General features: G+C 35.9%; 1 protein-coding gene across 1 annotated transcript in view; it reads right to left on the minus strand.

The window, feature by feature from the left end:
- Positions 1 to 2,233: 2,233 nt before the first annotated feature.
- Positions 2,234 to 26,849, minus strand: part of LOC121427734 (lysophospholipid acyltransferase 5-like) — a 30,529-nt gene continuing 5,913 nt past the window's right edge. The window contains exons 4-12 of the mRNA XM_041624273.1: positions 24,270 to 24,404; positions 20,614 to 20,721; positions 19,495 to 19,677; positions 16,488 to 16,574; positions 10,344 to 10,510; positions 8,721 to 8,868; positions 7,782 to 7,937; positions 6,029 to 6,132; positions 2,234 to 5,128 (exon numbers count right to left, since the gene is read on the minus strand). Coding sequence (XP_041480207.1) covers positions 5,104 to 5,128; positions 6,029 to 6,132; positions 7,782 to 7,937; positions 8,721 to 8,868; positions 10,344 to 10,510; positions 16,488 to 16,574; positions 19,495 to 19,677; positions 20,614 to 20,721; positions 24,270 to 24,404 — 1,113 coding nt within the window. The 3' untranslated portion in view covers positions 2,234 to 5,103. The remainder of the gene's footprint in view (positions 5,129 to 6,028; positions 6,133 to 7,781; positions 7,938 to 8,720; positions 8,869 to 10,343; positions 10,511 to 16,487; positions 16,575 to 19,494; positions 19,678 to 20,613; positions 20,722 to 24,269; positions 24,405 to 26,849) is intronic.

The raw sequence follows: 26,849 nt of genomic DNA on the forward strand, positions 1-26,849 counted from the left end.
ACAGTTCTTTTTAAAAGCTATCAAACAACCAAGCAAGATAAACAAACTGTCCTTTGTAGGACTTCATTCATGGTGTTTACTGCAAAAACTTTCATTACAGTGTATGTACGTCATTGCATGACATTTTTTAAGAGGATACATGTACTTGCTTACAGAGATTATATTCATACATGTACATACCAAAATGTTATGGTGAAAGTCACAATTTATATTTAATTAGAACAAAAGAGGTATACTTGTATTAATATTCTTGGTGATATTATGCTTACAATCCAAATACAGCTTAATGTATCTTCATCCCATACAACTCGCTCCATATCACAGATATAATTGAGCATTATATGACTGACTAGGGCAGAAAATAACAAATATACACCACATTAAACATGACCAAAATTGTTATATTTCCTAGAGTTACATTTAAGTCAAGTTAAGATAAAAAAGTCATTTAAATTTTTTTTGTAAGGTTCATATAAGACAAGTGTGTTGGCTCAGTTGGCAGAGCATCCGTCTCACAACCGGGAGGTCGGGGGTTCAAACCCCGGCCGCATCAGACCAGATGACGTTAAAAGATGGGAGTTGCTGCTACCCTGTTTGGCATTCAACGAATAAAGGGATAGAGTCTCGTTGATTTGGTGCTACACAGCGGCTGCCGGGCCCACGATCATTTGGGCAAAAGCAAATTTTGGAGTATTTCAATTCGTCTATTTTGAACAATAAAATATGGATTTTCATTTCATTTTCATAAACTTCAACTTGAATCGTTCTACAACTTGAACTGTTTGCATCATTCTAATACATGTACATGTATTTTCTTAGCATGGTGTATAGGTGCCGGTTTATAAACCCTATACATGATAAACACTGATCATAACTCTCTTGTATGATGATATATGTGGTATCTTAAAAAAGTGCAAATTAAAAAGGGATAAAAAAATTAACATTCACAGTGCCATGAAATATCAAGAGCAACAACTGCAATATGTATACTGGCTTTAGCAACAACGATAATAATACATAAATAAATATCCTTAGAATATACATGTAATCATAATGGAAGACAGCATATCTGTCCTTTGGCAAGGCGCCATTCTTAAATAGCCGCTCAACACCCAGGAGAAAAATGGTGAACCGGGCCCTGCCTACCAAAGAGTTATGATTGATCTGATCAATCACCTATGGAAAGCTATCGATGCCAAATTCTTAATCTAGGAGACATACGCGATACCCATTTGTGAAGAATGGAGCGTGCTTTAGTCATGTAATCATACCTGCACAAGCTTCAATCAAATTTTCAGTTTTAACACTCGGAATTGACATATTCATTTGAGATGATAACGTTGCTTGCTATCCATAGGTGAGAGTGACTCGATCAATTGTAATTCTTCGTGAGAAGGGGCCCTGGTTAAGATGGCAAAACTGCCACATAGGTAACCATAATATTCTCCCAGGAGCCTACTCCCCAGGGAGTGGAAATTGTGCACACTTTGTGTGCATGCTTCCAATAAAGGTAATACAATAAAAGTTTTAAAGTGCTACATCTTAATTCAGGTTTCCAATTGAAATTTATAAGCAGTTATTTGTAGAAATCTTCAGCCATATGCTTTATGTTTATTTTCCATGCCAAAAAGAAAACAATATCATGCTTGGTAGAGTATCTTTGGAGAAATAAAATTGCACGGGATTTGAAAGAGGACACATCATGGAAATCAACCCATGGACGACCCGTGTCATATCATTCTATCTTTGTTTACCTAAAACGAACGCAAGCGATTCAGCCTCCAATATATAAAAACAATACTGTAAAGTGCTATGCACATTTTCACTTGGGGGTTACATAATAAACAACTCCAAAGCAAGACGTGTTTAAAATCAATATGTCAAATTCAGACTATATTCTACACTGAACACACAAAACTTTTTATTACTCTTTGGGGAGTTTGCCTCGGCAGATAAGGTTAAATTGGCAAGCAAGATTTCAGCAAAATTTAAGTACATGCTTCGTAACAACAAAAACGTCTTTGAGACTTTGGCAACAAGATGATAATAATAATAATATTATAGGATTTGTATAGCGCACGTATCCACCTTGCTAGGTGCTCAAGGCGCTCCTATAATACATACACCGACTAAGCTAGTCTACCGATTCCGGTGCGCACAGCTTTTTTGAGGAATTACCTCCTGCCGGTACCCATTTACCTCACCTGGGTTGAGTGCAGCGCAATGTGGGTAAATCTCTTGCTGAAGGAAAACACGCCATGGCTTGGAATCGAACCCACGTCCTTCAGATTGAAAGACGAGAGTCTTAACGACTAGACCATGACGCCCCCATTGCATTATCTAAACTACAATTTTTACAAGTCCACTTAAATATAGAATGACAGGCGACTAATCTAGATGGAATTTTTTCCATTTGTATACTTGGGCAAGACTAAATATATTGCAACAAAGAGCAGGTTATTATGACTTTTAAATTAAAATGAAGAGTAATGAAACGGCAAGTTTGTTTTCTAACTACCACACACACAATATATGGGCTTCATTTATGTATATAGAACAACCATTCACATGGCTATATATACACTCCACCCAATTTAAAGTAATAACACACTTTCATAACTGATCCGGGAGTGTTTTCACAAAGATTCAAGTGTGTCTCAAAGCTGCATTCAATTCTTTGTTGCACTCAATTCTCCCAGATTGCTATTTACATTTGAAACCGTTGACATATAAGTCTACATTTGCAAGCATTGATTCAAATCTTTTATATCATTTTGGGCATGATTCTTCAACTAGAGTCATTCTTATACAAGAATAGATTATCGTTAAACATTTTCATTCATGTACACACATGTAGCATTCAAATTATCAATGGCATGATTTGGTTTTAAATTCTTAAAACTAGTCACATTTTATGGCAAGTCACATTATTTCTTAAAAGTTCTGAAAATAAACTTGAAAGGTAAGATTATTGACATGATTATATGAATCGCTTCATAAAAAGAGAAGTGTGAGTTGAACAATTCTTACATAGATAATAGCATTACAAAACTTGCTATTACATACCATTCCATGCAAATAAATCAATCGTAAGTCAGGTAATCCATTGCAAGTTTGCAATTAATTGCTAGTCAGTTTCGCGCAAAAGAATGAACATGATTGGTTGATTTCAACAGAAATTCATCCATCACTTTCAAACACCACACCATTAAATTGCAACTGATATCACAATCTCTTAAATGTCCAACAAATAGCATAACATGTATAAAACGTTTCCCCTAACAACTAAACTTTTAACTATGAATATATTTCTGGTGAGGTGAGTCATGAAGGCGAGTTCCAATCTTTAACCTTTTATCAAAGATCATCTTCAAGAACTATATTTCTTTTTACTTGATATCTTAAGTCCTTAAGATGACCTGATATCAAAGTTGGCTTGAATTTGATTTCATATAAATATTTCTCAATTTACATATCTTTTCAACAAAATTTAACATTATAATAACAAATAAATAAATGCCATATGGCATAAACTTTAGTCTAGTTGGTACATTAATAAGCGAATTGAATCAAGGAAGTTAATAGTTGTAATGTAGGTGCAGTATGGACCTGCATAAACAGCACGGTATGTCAAAATCTCTGCAGGATTCTCGAAAAAAAGTTTCAAAATTTCAAAAAGTTAGACCTCACAATTATGACTCTCAATAGGGCTTTACTCACTGTTTGTGTCTTAACAGAATGCAAGCTTTGTAATACAAATTTTATGTAGTTTAGCCTAAAGTATACACTACATGCAATTTTTCCAAATTATTTTTAGGATACATGTACGGTACTCAAACCTAGAAACATAATCAAGGTATCGTTGGAATGTTACTCAGTTGAACTTTGACCTCATAATGAGTGTCTTTACAGTTGGTTTAGGTACGTTAACTAGTTTGAGCCACGATATTTAGTAGGAATGCAACTATGTGTCTTTCATAGTGGCAATTCTACATTCCCCGTTGCTTGTCTACGATGAAAGTGAGGATTAGTGATGTAAAGACGGTGACACGGCATTTGCTCTGACGACATTGACTCCGGCGACAATTGATCCAGGCTTTATTTCATCTAAGATCTAGGAATACGGTTGCAATATCATTTAATGTTAGGTTTAGGGTCGGGTATATGATAGGGTATAGTGTTAAATCCAGGACTGAAGTTGGTCATTTTATTTAACGTTTAGAATTTGCAGCGGAGCAATCCTCGCCGTCTGTAGCAAATGTCATGGAACCAAAAAGACGCTTACAGGATTATTTTTGAAAATGGGGATCTGACTTTTGGTTACGTGCCCTATGCCCTCAAAATCCTGTTTTGTCCTTTATGAGGGATCCACATAATACCAAAAATTAAAGAAAATTATGGCAAGTTTATATTTCATTGTACTGGCAAGTTAATGGGATATGGGTCAGAATATTACACTGATTGTCATGGCAAGTCTACGTGATCTCAAGTACAGAATAGTACATTGAGCATAATGGCAAGTGTATCGGGGTATCGTATACAGAATATTACTTTGATTGGAGTATTACCTGATTAATGTTTATTGTTCATTGCAAAAGAAAGCAAAAACAAATCTATTTCTTTTGAATGACAATAGTTTGCACACATGTTTGGTGACTCGATGAAGAGAGACATATCTGATTGCGGTATCTCATGAGAAAATATATAGAATTTCTCACAAAAACAGGTGACTTTTTCTGTGACCGTGGCAAAAGAGCATATTCTTATCAATGATGACTGCTCATCACAGAAACAATGGGAAGGGTGGCTTACCATACATTTGGTAATAGCAAACATTGGAATATATGTGGCTTGCCATATATCTGGTCACAGCAACCATTGGTATGGGTGGCTTGTCATACATGTACGTCTGGTCACACTAACCAGAAAATGGGCGGCTTACCATACATCAGGTCACAGTAAATATGGGTACGGTTGGCTTGCGATATATATGGTCACAGCAAACATTGGTATTGGTGGCTTGCCATATACCTGGTCGATGCAATTAAATTAACGCTGCAAAATGCTATCATGGAATGATTCCCTCCGATGGTCAAATATCCTCTACTCACTCTTGACGGTCTCAGATCTATAACAAATGGACAAACAAAGTAAGCAAAAAATATATATAATGTGATATTTGCTTGCATATTTGCTCAATATTGCCGTAAACTGTTACATACAAGGCACCGCCTCATTTCAACTTGGTGAAGAGCTACATGTACTTTAATCATGAAATAAATCAAAATTGAAACATTCAGTATTTGAATTGATAAAATGTAGCATAGTTCGTGCGCAATATCATCAACTTTCTTATTTCCATGCAGTTTTTGTGAAAATAATTGTTTTGGGAAGATTGTAAGCGAAACTTACAAATGCGGTATAGAATTTTATAAAAATCCCATCCATATGATGAACTTTTCAGTACTGTGCTCTTTAATTTTTATTCATTTACCAAATCATTTTTTGGTTAGCTTGCAATTGGCCTTTACATACATGTATAACAAATGTTAACAATTAAAAAAAAAGTCTTAATGTACATGTAGGTTACCGTAAACTTACCATCAAAATTATTTGATACTTTTTTTCTTCTTAATTTTTACTTTATCTTTATTCATGTATTTATAACTATTATCATTATTACTTTTATTGTAATTATCATCATCATCATTATATTACTCTAATTGTAATTATTATTATTGTAATCATTATTACCATTTGACTTTTTTGGCAGGAGTTTCTGCACTTTATTCACAAATCAATAACAAATGAAGAAAAACTTAATAAATGAATACATTTTTGCGTGACAATCGAAAAGATATATAATGTATAAGACTGCAAACTACATAAATGATGCATGTAAAACAGTAAAGTGGGAAAAAATACAGGGGCCAGATATAATAAGCAGGTAACTGCTTGAAACAATAGCAGCCATGAGGCCGTTATCAATATTATCATTTGTCCTTTTTTTTTGGGGGGGGAAGCTTACCTTTTTGGGATGAAAAGCAGACAGATTGGTTTGACTAATAGAAGATAGACGAGGGGTAGTATGACAAAGATAATATGACCAACATAATACACAGCTGCATAGACCTACATGAAACAAAAAAAAAGATATAAGACATGTTTAATATTCTCCATCATTCGGGCATTGCAGAACTCAGTGGCAAAACCCATTAAAATCTTTGTACATAAAAGCAATGGGATATTTCATATTTGTTTGTTTCACAAACAAAAAACAACATCCATATGAGATCTCTGCAACTATGCATAATATGAATTACTAACAAATAAAGGGGAAAGGATTATATAGATATACAATTAGTCAAATAACAAAAATGGACTTATATGGTTCAATATGAGTTAAGAGAAATATGATGGAATGCAATAACAAGCAAGCTTGTAGATCTGTTGGCCCAATAACATAAGTTTAAAGGAATAAAGGGTGGAAGGCAGATCTAATTTTATGACCATAATATTCAAGTTTGATTTGACGTCACTACAGTGAATGCAACTATTTTGTATTTTAAACAGCAGCGTTACATTCACCAAGGTGACATCCCCCGTTGCTTACAAGCCGAATAATCATATTTCCCCCTTAGTGTTGTGCGTTTTGGGCGAAATAAAACCCCATGGGAAAATTGAAACTTTGTACGGGAAATGAAATGTTATATTCAGCCACAGCATTACATCTAAATACCCCCCCACAAAAAAATTGCATCTATATGAAAAGGCACAAATATATATCATTAAAGGACAAGTCCACCCCAACAAAAACTTGATTTGAATAAAAAGAAAAAAAAACAAAACAAGCATAACACTGAAAATTTCATCAAAATCGGATGTAAAATAAGAAAGTTATGACATTTCAAAATTTCGCTTCATTTCACAAAAACAGTTATATGAACGAGCCAGCTACATCCAAATGAGAGAGTCGATGATGTCATTCACTCACTATTTCTTTTGTTTTTTATTGTTTGAAATATGAAATATTTTGATTTTCTCGTCATTGTCATGTGAAATGAAGTTTCATTCCTCCCTGAACACGTGGAATTCCATTATTTTAACATTTTGTGCTTCAGGCAAGGAGGTCCTAATTGTCAAATTTGTAAAAATTGAAATCTTGTATAATTCAAACAATAAAAAACAAAAGAAATAGTGAGTGACATCATCAACTCTCTCATTTGGATGTAACTGGCTCGTTCATATAACTATTTTGTTAAAAATAAGCGAAACTTTGAAATGTCATAACTTTCTTATTTTACATCCGATTTTGATGAAATCTTCAGCATTGTGCTTGTCTGATTTTTCTCTATTGATTCAAATCAACATTTTTCTGAGGTGGACTTGACCTTTAAAAGCCATTCTCTACTTTTTCAACACACTTCATATCATACTTCTTACAAACAATACGGTCAGCATTCTCTCTCTTATGCAGCTACATTTCTTTGGAACAATCTCCCCCTACAAATTTGCAATGCTAACAGTGTTAATACATTTAAAGTTGTGCTTCAAACTCATCTTTTTAAATTAAATTGATCATATCATATGTTTATTGGCCCATCTGAAGGTATTTCTTTATTCATGATTTGGTGAGAAAGTGGTAAATTGTAATATTAATTTTGATACATTTTGTTGTGCAAAGAATTTCTATTTTTATTACCTTTATACTTCATTTTCCTTTCTCTTATTTTGCGGTATACAAAATTGTTATTATTATTTATATAGGAAATTATACTTACTGGACTATATTCTGCAAAAAGGAGTAACTGAAAGCTGATGAATGGGTAGGCAAAGCCTAAAAGCATTAGAACCCTTAACAAGGGAAATACAATCATGTACGCAACACGATACGATGCTAGCGGCTTCAGTCCAAGCATCCGCCAAAACTCAATCAGCTGAAAAGAAAAACAAGTAAAAAATCCCATGAAGCTTTGTCAGAGATGATAATAAACATGGCTTTTCTGTAGATTTCAGTTCATAGATAGTATAGTTTTAAACGATTAAAGTGCTCTGTGCCTAATGTGAAAATCGCAGTAATAATACCAAAATGCTTATATCTGCCAACTGCATCCCTATGTGCTTAATATTTCATATTACCATGGCTTTAGCCCAGCAGCCTTTAACAGAGCGGTGGCATTTCAAGGAATAAATTCCTGCCAGGTACCCATTTACATGACCTGGTTCAATGAATGTGGATTAATTTATTGCTAAAGGAAATTACGCCATGACAGGGATTTGAACCCACGAACCTCTGTTTTAGAGTCCGAAGACTAATCCACTGGGCCACAACGCTCCAGTAAAAGTAATAATGATGACAATGATAGAAATAATAATAACAAAAATAATGATAATAATATAACAATAATAACAATGATAACAATGATAATAATAATGATAATAATAATAACAATAATAGTACTGATAATAACAACAATAAAAATAATAATCAAATAAAAAAAAATAATGTTTACTAAAATACCTAAATCAGTAATGCATTAAATATACAAATATCACTGCTTTTCCATATCAGTTGGCCATTATTTGCTGAATAATCTCTCTGATGCAAGGACCTTGAAGGGAAAAAATACAGGAATGAAAGAAATAGAACAAAATAATGTTGCCAAATTTGAAGATTGAATGATAAAAGTAATCAAGTGTCCGAGGCTGATCATACTTACAGTTTCTTCACTAAGAAGCTCAAAGAATTCAAAGATGAATGCGTGGAAGTACCCGGTGTAGGGCCCATGCCACATTGCTAGAAATAGAAGCGTTGACGCTTGAGATACTGGTCTTGACCCAAGAAACCTCAGTCGCTGGTAGATATACCTATCAAGAAATCATCAGTAAGAGGAAAAATAAGATTCATTGCTCAAAAATAAACATTTCTGCTTTGATTAACAATACATAGATTTCATTAACATGATGTTGTCCTATAGTGGCCTAATCTGACAATATACCTTGATTTTGATTGGCTGAGAAGTACAGTTCCTATTGTAACTGTCAGATAAACATACTTTGTCCGATAGAATGTATGACAAGTCCTTTCATGAAATGCTCCCATGGTATTTTTTTCATGCATATGATTTTCATTCTCCCCTGATAAAGTCAGGTTGATTGTCCTGCAATACTAAGACCTCTCGTAAAGCACTTTTCATGTAGGGGAAGGCGGGGTAAGTTGTGACAGTTTTTGCTTTTTGCATGTTAGAATTGATATGATTAATAATCTTGTCAAAATAAGTACCTTGCCTTGAAATTTAATTCTTCTGAAATATTTTCCACCTATATATAACTTTCTATCCCCACACTGAAAGTCATCGTGACCTTTGAAAAAAACGATGTCAAATGGCTCAACTTGCCCCATATATGGGGTAAGTTTGAGCCACCTTCTGGGGTAAGTTGAGCCACAAAAACTATGTACAAAATGTATGGGGGAGAACCAGCATGTCAATTTTTTGTTTAAAGTCTTTTCACTTGCTAATTCTCTATAAATACTAACATCCTGTAAAAGGAAAAGAGCAGTCATGTAAATTTGCTCCTTTCAGCCTGCATTTCAATCGATTTTTGTGGTTTGTTTTTTTAAGATACATTACCATAGGAATTACCATGGCTCAACTTGCCCCATGCTGTTTGGCTCAACTTACCCCAGTCAGAACTTAGTGCGATAATTTTGTATCCACACATTTATTATGCATCCATCATATAAAGGACTATGACAAGAATGAAGATCCATACCTGGACTAATAATGTTGTTATCATGTCTTTATTATATTTAAAGACGTGTGTGTTTATAAAGCACTTATCTATTTCACACTCTTATTTACTTTTTTGGCTGAAATTCATATTTTTCCCTTTAAAAAACTGCTTTTTTTTCAAAGTTGGAAACAATGTGGTGGGGTTAGGGGTTATGCTATGGGTCATCAATACATGGCACCACCACATTGTCTGACTCATTCATTATTTTCTTGGGGCTGGTGGCTCAACTTGCCCCTATGCTCAACTTACCCCACCTTCCCCTATATGTTTCTTCTTTATCTAAGTCAAACCAAGCATTTTGTGCATTCGCCATTCTCCACCCATGTGTAGTTAATGGGTACTTGGTGGGAAGAAATTCCTCGAATGCTTGGGTGCCCAAGAAGTGGAACAAAAGCTGCGGTAATAATAACATTATCATGTGATGCAGGGCCCGCTGGGCGAGCAATATTTGATATGAATTGGCTCCCCTGGGTAGATATGACATTATTGTTGTTCCATAGTGACTTGTCTTGATGTTACATGTACATGCCATCTTTATCTTGACTTACCTTCGAGCCCAGAGATTGGTCTTGACGTTATACGATGCTATGAGCTCTCTGATAGTTGTTGAAGTTTCATAGTTGTAAACATGGACGTTTTCACAATGATCCCACCTGGTCTCGCCAGCCTTGTCAATTCCATTATACCCCAAACCAGTTAGAATACAGCTTCCTTCCTGGAAATCAACAAAAAAAATGTAGGAACGTTGATTTTCAGGTGCTCCTGCTACCACTCCACTCGCCGAACTCAAGCCAGCCTTCTCTCATCTACTCGAGCCTGCCTACTACTCAGCTTTCCACTCCTTCTGGTTTACAGTCCTTGACGTTTCGGGCAGGTTGATCGTCCATCTTCAGGAGTGTCAACAGTCAACCTGCCCGAATCGTTTGAGTTCCAGCTACTACTCTATTCCAAGACTGAAGCCAGCCTTCTCTGACATGTACATACTCAAGCCTTCTTCTCAAGCCTGCCTACTACTCAGTTTTCCACTCCTTGTTTACAGTCCTTTTAAGAACTACACTCATTTCTAAAAAGAATACTCTACTTTCAAACCTCCACTTTCTTGCCTTTCCAATTCACCTCCAATTCTATCCACTTTTCTTATCTCAGTCCCTCCAGGACGTTACACATGGTGTAGCGTAAACCTCTTCCGTGATTGCTCATACCACCATGCTAACTAGTCCTTTATCATCCAAAGTAATTCTTATCTTAGTTGATAAAGTACTATTCTATCACTGAAAAATCTATTCCCATTTCAAATTGATTTAAAATGGAAATTCCAATTTGTCACAGAAAATGTACACAGGCCTCGAAATAATCGACGGCCATCGACGGCCATGGCCGTCGATGCCCCCATTACTGGCCGTCATGCCCTTCTTCTTTTTGCTAAAAGTTACGGCCACTAAAAATGTGCCCTTTTTTATATGGCCGTGGTGCCCTTTTTCTCATAAATGTGCCCTTTTTCTGATATATAATGTGCCCTTTTTGAAAGTCTACACCTTTTTTTTCTAAGTGAGGAAAACTTTTCTCCGATCTCAAAAAGTATCCAATACCTTAGCTATACCAGCGACGTCCAGTGCATGTATGCAGTCTAGTCCGAAGCCGCGCCGAACGATGAGCTAGCTATACACCGCTAGCGGCCGGCCGGCCGCTATCGCGCTTTACATACGCTATGTAAGCTGCAGCATAAGAATGGACGAGCCCTCGATACACAAAATGAGTTCATTGTCTGCGTGCACAAAACAATAAGAAAACACACAACCAAGCTCACTTGAGCTGATTGGACCTTCGGATAGCCAATGAAACTTTTGGGGAAACAAAGAAGAAGGCACGTGGTTCCCTTATCAGGAGAGGTCATGACTTCAGAAATAAATTGACCCCTCCCCCATCTGTGTGTGTGTGAGGGAGAGAGAAAGATAAGGGGGCCGGAGAATTCCTTTCATGTTTCAAAACAATAATGCAACCTTTTTGGCCCTCACACAATGAAAACTACATGTACATTCGAGTCTTCACCGGTACTTTCTCGACTAGTCTCCAAAAATAGACCCAGTTATACATGTAGGTTCAAATGATAAAAAATCGTAATTTTAAAAGGTATTTCAAATTAAATATTTTGCAAAATATTTTTTTGAAATACATGTGTAGTATCGTGGGCAGGGGCGGGGACATGGTGTGGGCAAGGGATGTAATTGTTCAAGAAATGCTCCACCTGGGGTCAGTCTCAGAGAATAGTTCATGAATGAGTTGTTTACATCTTTGGACTTTGGACTGATCTGGGCTGATTCATTCATATGCAGGGGTGTGGCACTTGGAGGGATGCATGCATAATACCAGAGTACCAGCATGGATTTAGGAAGGATTTTCATTGGAACAATAAACTGAAAGTTTTAAAACCTTATACAGTGAGTGTTGTCAGACTATTAAAGTTCATTTTTTTCTTAAGTAAATAATGTGGTTTGGTAATGAATCTGATGTATAACATCGACTATGGAAAGCCCCCCCCCCCCACGCTGCGAAACTGTAACTCCTACAAATAATTTATTACATGCCCCTTAAAAAGTGGCCTTGGTGCCCCTCTGTATGGCCTTGGTGCCCTCTGCTGCCTGGCCTCAGTGAAAAAGTGCCCCTCAAAAAAGTGGCCTTGCCCCAAAAAAATCCTATTTCGAGGCCTGATGTACACAGCCAAAAAAAAATTGTGATTGAAAAAATGAATTCAATGGCCAATATTTTGAAGTCCTGTTTAGCTTCGACCATGCTCTAAACTCTGTGCTAAAATAATGAGAAGCCAAAAGCATAAAAATTTCATTAAAATCAGATGTACAGTGCGTAAAAAAAACCGGGCCATTTGTGAAAAGTCTATAAAAATTTGTTCCAAATTATTTTATCTAAATTTTGATGTTAATAGATGGTCTAAGATCTTATCTTTGAAATGCCATTCTAAAAAATAAATTTTGTTTATGCTTGAGCTAACATGGGATTTTTTGTCGGGGGTTCGAAAAGAGGCTTACACTCAAATGGCAGAAATTAGAAATTTGATTAGACTTTTGGCTAATCAGCGGACTTCCTCTTAATCTTTTCATTATCTTTGCCATAATTTTCGAATTATGCTGTCAAATTTCATTTACAAATTTATTTATTTACCTGAATTGTTTGTTTTTCATTTAAACTTCTTTCACCTTTGTATTTTCCTTCATAAGTAAGAAAAGAAGACTTTTAGTCAACCCAAGTAAGAAATTTGCATTATTAATTGGGACAATTTGTAATTCAAATCCTTTAATTATGTGAAACAAATTATGTAATGGTACCTATAAAAGACATGAATCCTACATTTAAGGGGTTATTAAATCATTCATCAAGTTTAATTGTCTTTCAAGGCAATGGTGTATTGAGTCAATTTCGAAGGAGCAAGATATGGTAAAATGTATTAAAAAGTTATGAAGCGAGCAAGCGAAAATTTTCACTTTTTTTATTCAAATATCGAATTTTGTGATTTTGACATAATATTCAGGAAATGGTTTTCTGTTATTTTCCTTTCCACTTTTGTTTTCTTGGTCATGATTTTTTCATGGGGGGGGGGGGGCGCCCCGAGCCCCCACCCATCAGTATGCCACTGTTCAAAGGTACCATAACCTTTGTAGCACACAATGAAAGGATTTGAAAAAAAAAAACACGCTCTCCCATATTTTGGTTTTAAAAAAAAATGTTCTTGCATAATGAAGAAATATTCAAAGCTTAAAGAGAACATATTAAAAAGGAACAACAGAACTATTCAAGCAAATAAGTAGATTTGGAAATGAATTTTGACCGCATAATTCGAAAACTATGGCAAAGATAATGAAAGGGTTAAGAAGAAGTCTTTGGATGAGCAAGAAGTCCGACCATCATATTTATCATTTTATGCCAGACAAAAACATTCCGTGTTCGCTCAAGCATGAACGAAATTTAATTATTTTCATGGCATTTGAAGGATAAGACTTCAGAGCACCCATTGACACGAAAATATAGAGACAATGATTTGAAACAAATATTTTACAGACTTTTCAAATCTGTCCCTTTTTTTATACGCACTGTAGAATAAGAAATGTATGACATTTTAAATTATCGCTCATTTCAGTCTTATGCTCGTTGGATTTTTCTCTTTTTATTCAAATCAACTGTTTGTTTGGGTGGACTTGTCCTTTAACATTGCTTGTTTTTTTTTATGTTCACTGTGCTCTTTCACCATGCTTCTATGGAGAAGGAAACCAATTCAATTATTATTCCCAGACAGTGTAAATGATCCGAGTAACAGGCGCGCTGATAAATCGCACCTGTTATAAATAATTGTATAAAAATTGGCTTTCCAAAGTTAACCGCAACTTCAGACCAGCGTTTGAATTTAAAGGGGAAGTTCACCCTGACAAAAAGTTTATTGTAAAAATAGCAGAAAAAATAATAAAAAATATTGCCGAAGGTTTGAGAAAAATTCATCATGTAATTAAAATGTTATTAGAATTTCAATTATTTGATTTGTGACGTCATATGCGAGCAGAATTCCTACACTAGCGAATGGTTAAAAATCAATGAAATGTCATTTTCTCAAAAAATTGAAAATGGTTTTCACTGTACCTTTTGTATATCAATAGACAAATCATTTCACACCCGATCATGAATAGAAAACAAAATTAAGTCATCAGGAACCATACAAAATTTGAAATTCATGCATTTTATATTACATAACACATGGGGCAGCTGCTCGTTTATGACGTCACAAATCCAAAACTTTGAACTCTAATAACTTTCTTACTCTTTAACGGATTTTCCTCAAACCTTCACCAATATTTTTTACTATTTTTTCTGCTATTTTTACAACAAAGTTTTCTTCAGGGTGAACTTCTCCTTTAAGCTGAGATCAGAATACGGGCCAATGAACTTTCCTGTGGGAATAAAGGACCAAAACAGATTTTCCATTTTGATTTAACAGTAAAGAGAAAATATGTCTTATTCATTGAAGGAAACCTTCATGAACAAGCTTTGCTTCCAAAAAGTTTTCCATGTAATTTAATAATGTTAAATCGTAATTTGCTTTACTTTGCAATTTTGTTAAAATTTTCTAATGAAATAAACTTGTTATCAATCCCCCCCCAAAAAAAAAAATCACTGTCACACAGAAAGTGATAGCCAAGCTTTAAAGTTAAAAGGGAAGTTCACTCTGAAGTAACATTGGTTTAAATAGATGCTTAAAGAGGTTTGGCAATATCGGTAAAATATTAAGAGTCATTGGTGTTAGTTTTTTTTCTTCCTTTTCCCCACAAAGTTTTGACAAAATTCGCATTGAGCTGCTACCCCAAAGTGTCATGTGACATAAGTGCAACATTAAAAATGCCACTTTCTCACAAGATGATTTAAGCCCCCGAATGTCTAACATAGCCCCTGTAAAATGCAATAACATATCCCCCTGTAAATTACCAAAGCATTCAAAATTAAAGATAATTTGGCATGAAAATTAGAGTGAAAAATAGCCCATGTGAACTGCACTTGTACAAGGCCTCTTGGCTTTATTTATACAGTCCCGATTTCATTTTCAATGTTTACTTTTGCTTCTTGATAGTTCTTGTATTTTGTATTAATTATATTTTTAATCGAGAATGAAATAAATGCAGATTGAATTTGATGAATTCAAAATACGGTGTACCACCTACTGGTTGCTGCTGACAAGCCAATATCCATCATTGGGATCGACATCGCAGGCACATGCAGGCAGCGCAGTTGTGTGCGCTTATTACCATCCACTGCAGAGTCTGTGGAGGAAAATTTCACTTAAAACAGTCTAAATTTCATAAAGAAATATGCTGTCAATTTCTCTCCCACCTGGACCATGATCGACAGCTTATGCAAAGTGGCCAGGCCGCGCCGGCCAGCCAGCCAGCACAGCATAATGCATGCAGCGAGCGACACATAGATTTATTTCGATGTTGACTTTGCAGATTTCGGCCTGTCTGCTGTAAACAGGGTGCTACATAACTTATTAGAAATGCTTGCCCAGTCGGGCAAGTAGATTTTTTAATAGTTGGAATATACTTGCCCAAAAATCTATTACACTTGCCCGAAAAATCCTCGAAAAACTTTTACCTCTTCAAACGATAGTTTTGCAGTTTTATAAACCATTGACATTTTTCTCTCTTTTGACATGAGCTTATCTACCTTGTTATTGCATTTATTTTTCCAAAGTAATTTTATCTTACTTGCCATGACCAAAATTATGGTTAATATCATGTCATTTCGACCCTAATTTTGGTCATTCTACTGTATTTTGCTTTCTGTGTGAATTTTGCTTGCCCAATTTGGGCAAGTAGTTTTGGTCTTTACTTCAAAACACTTGCCCGACTCTAGCGTTTGCTTGCCCCGGGCAATTGGGCAAGTGCTTATGTAGCACCCTACCGTGTTGTAAATCCATCAAATGGAATACACAGTTATTGTATAGCGCATAACTCATTATGAATAGCGTCTCTATGCGCTTCCAAAAGACTTGGATATTATTCCCCCGGCTGTAGCTCAAGTAGCCTTCCAGCACTCGGTGCATTTCAAGGAATAAATTCCTGCCAGGTACCCATTCACCTCAACTGGGTTGAGTGCAGCACATTAGACCAAAAATACTAGTTTTCCCTGATACTTACAGCCATAACCCACGATGTGATGTACTTGCTTCTATCAAAGATACCCCAGAGGAGAATCGATAGAACTTGGCTGGGAAATGATGATTGCTGAGGAGAAAATGGAAGAAAAATACATCATCAGATCAGTCGCATGTAATAATGTGTCATTCATCATGAACATAATACAGAGGGAAAATGAAGAGGCCAAAGAGTTAACATCACGGTAAATATTGTTAACATGTCAGTGGGGATCTATATAAAATGGGTTCCAGAAGAAACTTATGAAACTTCAGAAGCGCACATCACAAATTTCACTCAGTCAAAATGAACAAAATTTTGACACAGGCTAGCTTCAATAATCTTTTCTAAACACATGTCAATAATTAAGGGATTGGTTCAATCACAAAGAGGCTGTAGTCCAGACACTCAAATCAATTGGTTTTGGAATTCAAAGTCACAAAATGGCAAAGGAAAGACCAATGAAAATGAGATGGAATTAAACAAACTTACCAGTTTATTTAAAGTTCACAGTAATAACTAATAGGTTACAGGACGTTACAATTAACATTTTTAATTTCATCTTATCTTCATTGGTCTTTCTTTTGCCATTTTGTGATTCCGGAACCAATGATTTGATGGGCAACAGCCACTTTGTGATTCAACCAATCTCTTAATTGACGTGCGTTTACTGTTTAGTATACAATTAATGCACATTTATGAGTGTGTTATGACGATGCAGCACACTCGAGGGTATTTACAATTATGCGAAAGCAAGAGGCGCTTGCGCCGAGTGCTTTTGCATAATATTGTGAATGCCCGAGAATTGCTCGCATCGTCACTAACATCACGAATCTTAAAATGTGCATTAATTGTTTTATAAAACGGGTCGGCAAAATGAATTTTTCATGGAAATCTTGTTCAAATCCCTCCAACTTGTGTACGATCGCACAGACGAAGAGATCACAAGACTATCAATTATGACATCACAGGCGTATCTACTATGCGCGCCCAAGGAAGCGCATCAAAATCCTAGCCAGCCTCTTTTACTGAACGCGTATCAGTTTTTACGTGCTATTGGAACTAATGCTGCACAAAAATTGCACAGTGCTGCACAAAAAATGCACAGTGCTGCACGAAAAATGCACGACTGGAAGGTTGCGCATAATTAAAGCATGAACACATGACTTGAATACGCACTCACCATCGGCTACATCCTTGAACCCGTTTTATTAATAAAGATTATTGAAGCTCAGCCTGTGTCAAAATTTTTGTTCATTTCGACTGGGTGGAATTTATGAAGTGCACTTGTGAAGTTTCATTTGGAGCCCATTTTATACAGATCCCCACTGACATGCTAACAATATTGACCGTCATGTCAACTCTTAGCCCTGTGTAGTATGAAACTAAAGGCTACAGGATATCATTAAAAGGAGGTGAGTCAACCCCAAAATGAAAGTAAATCATTCTCAAACTCGGAGGAAACCAAGGATTATTATAAAAAATAGATTTAACACATCACGGTCCCGTGACACAAAGGTTAGCAATCAATCGTATGCTTGATTTACAATCAATTGTACATTGTAGTCAATGGAATAAATTGTAGAAAAATGTTTCTACAATCATTGCTAAACTTTGTGTTACGGGCCGCTGAGTGTGTTTAGAATACACAACACCAGTGTGCTGTTATGACTGATATGATTCGATGTTGTATCAAACAAAGTGGATACGCAAAGTATAAACACGCCCCTTTGTGCTGGCCTCTAGCCTTGGCTGAATGAAGACTCATGCAGTAACCTCTAAGTTGCTTGGTATATTATTTTCTTCTTTCCACAATAAGAAGGTCTTTACCATTAAACCCATGCAATTAATGCAATTGAATAGCCACTATTCATGTGGAGTGTGCACCCAATAAAAGCAAGCTAGCATTGGTAATGGTACATAAAATGGACAATACTGGGGGAATGGTTACAAATTTCTTTTGAAATTATTGACATCTGCAATTAGGCAACCAAAAAAAGTTTGTTTGGCGTATCCCGATTGACCCTAGAAAATTACCCATCCTCATCAGTGACACATTTCATACCAGAAAGTATTACATTTTTTCCATTTAGGAGGTCAGTTCATTAGAATCTGTTCAGACTCAATTTTTGATTGTTACATCATCTGGCAGTGTGCCTTTTTTTAATGATAACCTCATGAGTCCAAAGTCTACCAAAAGTCTATGGGGATGATGATATAACAGGGTTTATTTCATAGACTATACCTCATGAATATTCATGGGTACACAAAGCGTAAGGATGTAGTATAATTTACGTAATATCGATCAGTTTGATTGGTGTGGCGCGATCAGTAGGCCAATGCTGCAGTCAAGAACACTGATGAAGAATAAAGTCTCGCCTTGAACGAAAGACTCTGGTAAAATCCAAGTCCAAAATGTGTAGTCTGATTCAAAGCTTCCAAAAATAAATTTCCGGCCTCACTAGGTTACAGGTAAAACAAGGCGTCATCTGGCACTTATGTTTAAGCTTATATTTACAATGAACTAATCACTCTTTATTGACTGTTGACTGGAAGATGGTCAATCCAAGATAGGCTTTCCTTTTGAGTTTTTCATTTCATTTCAAGAAATTTTAGGTTTAATATTCAAGTTTTTAATATGATTGCATAAATTCATATCATGATTGTATAAATTCATATCATAATTGTAATTTATGATAAAAATGGAATGAATGAGTTACTGTGTATGAAAGAATGAATAAATGAATGAGTGAATGAATGAATGAATGAATGTGTGAATGAATGAATGAGTAAATGGATGGATGAAAGGATGGATGGCTGACTGACTGAATAACTGAATGAATGAATGGGTAGATGGATGAATGAGTTATGAGTGAATGGATGGATAGGTGGATGGGCGGATGGATGGATGAATGAATGAATGGATGAATGAAAGAGTTAATGTGTGAATGAGTGAATGGATGGATGGGCGGATGGATGGACGGACGGATGTATGTATGAATGAATTTACCATGAACTGGTCACTCTTCAAGTACACTTGACTGTAGACGGGAAGACAGAAGATGGTTAATCCAAGATAGACAAGACCCTGTAAGAATCTCTTGAGAGCAGGTCGAAGGTTGGACGGATTCTCCATCTCTCCCTTGGGTAACAGCTGTTGATTGGCCAGGTACAAGTACTGACGCATCGAGAACTGCAACCAAAACAATCCACCAGTTATTTAGGGAATATTGGATGGCCATGGGTGGGATGAAAAGAAATATTGTTCTTCAGCAAGTAACAATATTTCTACATAGTGCAAGTGCATTTGAATTTAATAGATTGATGCTCCTTTACCACACCTTCTGGCAACTAATACGCAATGCAATTTCATTGTGACGTAAAAATAGCTTCATGCGCACAATTATTTATTAACCAATGATAATCTTGTGGGCAGGGCAAAATATTCATTTCGTCCAATATTTTCAATATTGGATGGTTTTCATAGGCATGCACATTAAAAATCAGCTTTAATATTTTGTCTCTTTGAAACAATCTCGCAATACGTCAAGAAATATCCGCGCCTCTAAAACCCTACAACTAAATAATAATAGTAAATATTATTGCACTGTTTTTCTATATCATATCAAGGTAATATAAAGTGCAGCATTGAAAAAATCCATTGGTTATTAGAATACAATACTGACTGCTCTTGAGGTTAGTAGAACAAACTATTGCCCAGTAGAGATCTTGAGACTATAGGTTTACTATTTTCATGAGACTGAAAGTCGGGGAAAATAGGCCTATAAAGACTCAAGATCATCAATGAGACAATTGCGGAAGTTGGGGGCCATTTCTTTCAGTTTAAGGCTACATTTCAGGGGTAAGAAGCAATTATGCAGTACCGATAAAGGAAATGTCATTAAACTGCCTCTGTTAGAATTATAACTTTTCTAAATAATCTTCCATATTGTTTTTGACAGATCTGAAGGGTAACTCTGGGAAGAATAATCGCCCCAAAGCATGCATTTTGGAAGAATTTTCAGGGTGATTTGGTCTGTCCTGGGGCAAAATTGCCCATTGCCCCTTTTGTGTATTTCCCAAGGTGGGTTTTGGGGCGGCTCATTGCAAGCGACTGTTTTTTTCTTACCTGGGGGCCTCCCATAAAGGCAGCAAAGAAGAAAGCAAATCCTGCAACCTCAAGGAGACTTGGTAGTCTGGGTAAATAATGCTCTTTCTGGTCCTTGTTTAGGCTTTTCTAATATCATACAAAAAAAAAGAAATATAAACAAAGATGTATTAAAAGATTTTAAGAACCAGCGTCATGTAAAGTACCACCACAAGTCCTCAACTACTCATATCAGGCCCACATCTTACAAAGAGTTACAATTGAACCAATCAATCCAATCATACTAGCAGGCCCTGCTGAACACGATAATGTTATTATTACCTTGATTGGGCGCTTGAGCATTTGAGGATTTTCTTCCTACCTAGTACCCATTTATTTCACCTGGGTGGAGTGCAGCACAGTCTAGATAAATTTCTTGCTGAAGGAAAGCTATTAATGGTGGCTTTACTACATTTCCCATTCTTTTGCCTATGATTAAATCCATATCCATAATTGCTCAACCTCGAAATAGACATGATATGAAATACTCTGAAAATTTGCTTTGCCCAATTGATTGTGGGCCCGGCAGCCGCTGTGCAGCACCAGATGAGGCTCTTTCCCTTTGATTGTTGAATGCCAAACAATATGGCAGAAAGCCAGCAACTCCCATCTTTTCATATCTTTTGGTCTGACATGGGCGAGGTTTGAAGTTCCGACCTTCCAGTTGTGAGGCAGACGTTCCACCAACTGAGCCAACACACCAATTGGCCAAATAATGACAATAAATTTCATTATTTTTCATGGAAGAAAAATTGTAGGATTTCTGCAGGAAAGACATGGCTCTAACTGTTGTTAAGAAGCCTAAAAAATTGGAAAGAGTTGGAACAAAAATGTTCAAACACCAAAAAATCAATAATTTTGATCCATGTTCATGAACATAACTAACCCCTAATATACTGTTAATTTTTAATTTTCCTACACATACTTCCAGTTAAAGCAATAATAAAATGCATACAGATATTTTGACACTTTAAATGGATCGATAGGACATTAGTTTTCAAAACCAAATTCCCTTTCACATATTTCAATGGGTACTCTTTCGTACTATTGTATGTTCCTACCAGTAATTCTGCTAAAAATACAATGCCTCCATGTAAAAATGATTTTATGACACTTCAAGAGAATAGGACGTTGGATTTCAAGTGGATAAGCCACTTAAAACTCTAATAAATAGTGTCATTATGAATAATTTTGTGTCTCTTTTTGTGGCTTATCTCAGTCAATCTGCATAGTACATGTACAATATTAAATGAGGAAGAAGGATGTTTCTACACACAATCAATGGATGCTTCATTTATGCATACATGTATCTGTATCATATATTGCCCATATTAGCATGAAACCTATCCACAGTTTGCCACTATCTACCCGGATGAGGTAAATGGGTGCCCAGTAGCATTTACTCCTTGAATGCTTTAGCACATGTATGGCACCTCGTCTAAATCCAAGTAATTGCTGACGTTTGGGCAATACCGTTTACAGTCATCAACTGAAGACGAAAACCCTTGCTGGAAAGCTCGCAAGACAAGAGTGGAAACAAGAGTGTAAACAAGAGTGTTGCTATAAAGGCGAGCACATAATACGCTTGTCTGTAACATGGAAATGGAGTTATTGGTCAAGGTGGTGACTTCACCTCTGGCCTTCAGACTTAAAAAATCAATAGAATTGCTGGGATCTATGCTAGTATCATAAACACCAAATTATATGAGCCTAGGTTAACCCTATCTAGGCTGGGGTATTTTGGGAGTTCCTATGGCCGGGGGAGGGGGGGGGGCTGGGAGGCCCCCCTAAGATCTTGGCCGTCGACCGCACGATCGCGCCAAAAATTGGCACGCGGGTTGTCTGGGACATAATCTACAAGATTGTATAGTAATTTATTTCATGCGAATCGCTATTAAGTGATTATGCTAATTTATGCGTAATTAGTATGCAAAATCATACTTTTTCCTCTAACTCCCTAAATATAGCTCCAAATGTACTAATTTTTGGTATAGAAACTCTTTGTGATGTCTTTAGCAAGAGTACATGAAAAAAATTGTGATATCAAATCATTTTCTTATGTATTATATTGTTTTTTGCAATTTCTTATGTATTTCTTTGTTTTTCTTGACCTTTTGTTTTTCATTTTTTTTAATGAAATTTGTTGGGGACTCTTCTGTGATCATAAAAATCATAAAATGAATACATTTAGACTGGCAAAACTAAAAATAATCATACATTTATGAAATTTGGTTGAAAACACAATTTGCATTGACTTTGTACACGAAATCACGTTTTTGAGCAATTTTCGGTCTGACATGCACAATGTTGCGTAATTTCGGAACCACATACCTGGGTGACGCAAAATTGGTCTCAAAAGTTGCGCAAGACTTGAAAGTAAAAACTCAGCGAGCGGCGTGGTAAAAAAATTTCGCACGGAGGCCCCCCCCCCGGCCTAGATCGGGTTAAGTTAAACTAAAGTATATCATGTTAACAGGACTTCAGAAGGGTAAGATGACAACATGTAACTGTGATCTTGACTTATAACCTTCTGACCTAAAAATCAATAGGCTTCCTGGGATCCATGCTACATGTACTATCATACACACAAAATTATATGAGCCTAGGTTAAATTAAGCTTAAGTTATCGCATTTACAAGGACTTCAGAAGGGTACGACTAAAACATGTCAGTTTGATTGTGCCCTCAAAATCAGTAAGTTTCCTGGGATCCATGCTAGAATCATACACACCAAATTATATGAGCCTAAAGTAAAACTGAAATTCTTGCGTTTACAAGGAAAAGTTAACTGATGAACAGACGGACATCGAGCATGATACCACAATACGTCCCATCTAGGAAGGGCATATGAAAATGGCCTAATGGATAGGTCTCTGAATTTTGTAGTTCCTGATTCAAATCCATGCCACATTACCACTGGTCTCTGGCAAGATATCAAACTACATTTGCTGCACTCAACCCAGGAGGGTCAAATGTGTACCTGGCAGGAATTAATTTCCCATTAATGCTTGTGTGCTGAATAAGGCTGAGCTTACCAAGCTATAATGATAAAGGAGCGAACAGAAAGTAAGATGAAAGCATGATATTCATTTTACAAGATCAGAATGTAATACACCAGTTCATAGTTACTTCATGGACAATTTTGGTCAAATGACCTTTCATTTCTTTCATTATGACAGGCAGATTTCAAAGCAAGATATTACGTAAGCATGCCTTACATAGCAGGATGAAGAAATTGAATAGACCAGGTGACTAGAGTAGCACACCAATGAACACTCTATGAAGGTATTTGTTGCATTTCTACTTTGAATGCATATCACAGCACGTTGCACAATGTACTTGGCAAACGGTGAAATACCAGTCGTTCGTGGACGCATTGTTATTTTTTGTGAATGTAAATGAAAAACACAATTCAAATGAATTTATGAATATCAAGGCATCAAAGTCGGCGCTTATCTCATTAGATTTTAAACCACCATGTCACTTTAGTACAAATGACCTTCCTCTGATCATGCGCAGAATCTTTTGATCATGCGCAGAAAGAAACTACGAACTGGCTTATTGATATTATTGTGGTTGTCCGTGGGCAAGCTAGGACCCAATGACACGGGTAAGAATATTTCTGTAAAGCGTGTTTACCTTGTCAGGTTTGTGACCATCATAGACGTCTAATGCCATACCAATCATCTTGAGACACAGGACGCATTGGGGAGTGTCCCAAGCGAGCATGTGGAAGTCTTCCTTCTTGAAGAAATATGCAACTAGTAAATAGCCCTATAACATCAAGAAAACAACACAGAACAGTTTATTATTAGATTTGTTAACTCTTTGCATGCTGAATGATTTTTTTTGAGGGGGATAATAATATACAGTATTGCCTACCTAGAGTTTGAATATAACATTTCCACTCCCGGATGGAGTTTATTCCCATATTCCCAAAAATATTCTCCCGAAGGAAAAATATAGCCACAGAGGGATGTAGAATTGTTATTAATTAAAAAGGTAGACCAGGCAATATCTGTTACAGGTATGTTATAAAGTACATGTGGATTTGCCATCAGAGATTGCATTCATCATCACTCTTGCTCTCCTTTCTGTTTCCATGTAATCTTCTTTATTTCAAGATTTCAGTATTGCACTATTGATACTTATTATTATTATATAGATGTTTAATATCGCAGACCTATTGCCTTTTATTAGCAAGTTATTAGCTTTTATAAAACGGGTTCAAGGATGTAGCCAATGGTGAGTGCGTATTCAAGTCACGTGTTCATGCTTTAATTATGCGCAACCTTCCAGTCGTGCATTTTTCGTGCAGCACTGTGCATTTTTTTGTGCAGCACTGTGCAATTTTTGTGCAGCATAAACTGATACGCGTTCAGTAAAAGAGGCTGGCTAGGATTTTGATGCGCTTACTTAGGCGCGCATAGTAGATACGCCTGTGATGTCATAATTGACAGTCTTGTGATGTCTTCGTCTGTGCGATCGTACACAAGTTGGAGGGATTTGAACAAGATTTCCATGAAAAATTCATTTTGCCGACCCGTTTTATAAAACAATTAATGCACATTTTAAGATTCATGGTGTTAGTGACGATGCGAGCAACTCTCGGGCATTCACAATATTATGCAAAAGCACTCGGCGCAAGCGCCTCTTGCTTTCGCATAATTGTAAATACCCTCGAGTGTGCTGCATCGTCATAACACACTCATAAATGTGCATTAATTGTATAATCTAATTTGAAGCTAGGAGAGCAAGCTAATTATTACGATTGTTGAATTTAATTGTACAAATGTGCAAGATTGCAACATCAGCGCACATAAGCAGTTGTTCATTGTCGATTCTAACCCACCCACAACGAGAGGGAAATATCAACATAATAATGATTTTATCCCTTTTACATTTATAGAACTTTGATGTATCAATCACTTGATATGCTAGGCTTTATCAAATCAATCACGCAAAAGTAATCTGTGATGAATTGTTTTTATCACTTTACAAAGTGTCACGAAGAGTGTTATCAATATTTTGAGCACATTCAAAATCATAATTCACTATGTTTGACGAAAGCATTTTTCAATGTTTACAAAGATCGAGGGAAAAAATCTTTGTATGTGGTTCAGATGTGCAAGAAAAGAGTAATAAATAAACAAGTGGAATGCCTCTGGCAGTCTCTCCTGCATTACGAGATTTAATATAGCAGCAGTGCCAACTTTGAAAACAAAAAGAATTATTATCATAAAAAAACATTCATATGATAATCCATGTAGATAATGATACATTCAGGTGGACCGAATCTATTGTTTTCTGTTTTGTGGTGTAGTGGTGAGTTAGAAGTGGCTGACTGGTGGTGTATATTTTGTTCTTAAATCATTTTTTACACTTTTAATTACTATGGCAATTATTGTATCCATTATTCACTGTACATGCATATTGAAAATGTTTCTTATTGGTTTACAGTTTCATTAATAAGAGCATCATTGTTTGGTAATTGTTCTTGATTTCTCCCGATATATTTCCCTTACTTTCCTTAAGTTGCTCTCACATTAGACAGTTATTTCTGTTGCTCTTTTCTCATTTTCAATTGTCAATACTGAATCTACTTAAAGCTGTTACAACAAATTTCCTTTTAATCCTTTTTAAAACCCATATTACATCTCAATAATTTTATATTTAGGAGTGAATCATTTTTCCAACATATGTACTTTTTCAAAACTTTCCAAAACTAAGGTCACTTCTACATTATTATCATGATTATACCATATTTGTTTTTGTAATTTCATGATTCTTTTTAACATTGCTTTTTTCTTGATTTTATGTGTATTTTCATGCTTTTTGTAAAACATTTGACAATTCAGCTGTAACAAGCTTCGATCATTTGTTTTAATAAATCTTGCATCTTGATTCTAGAAAATAAAATACTAAGTTCAATGACCCTAAATTACCTTTGACCTTGATTACCTGAATCTGATCAAAAATGATCAATGATACTTGATTTCACCTAGATGTTCAAGTTTAATGCAAGAGATCCATTTACCCTCAAAGTCACATGTATGATCACATGTCAGAAAGTTACCCTTGATTAAGATTTCAATATTAAGTTAATTGACCCTTCATGACCTTTGACCTTAATCCTGTGATCTGAAACTTGTCTAACATGATCAGTGTTACTTGATTACCCTCATGCCCAAGTTCCCCGAACCAGATCCATAAACTTTC

Source organism: Lytechinus variegatus, chromosome 14 (assembly GCF_018143015.1).
Source record: "Lytechinus variegatus isolate NC3 chromosome 14, Lvar_3.0, whole genome shotgun sequence".
NCBI lineage: Eukaryota > Metazoa > Echinodermata > Echinoidea > Temnopleuroida > Toxopneustidae > Lytechinus > Lytechinus variegatus.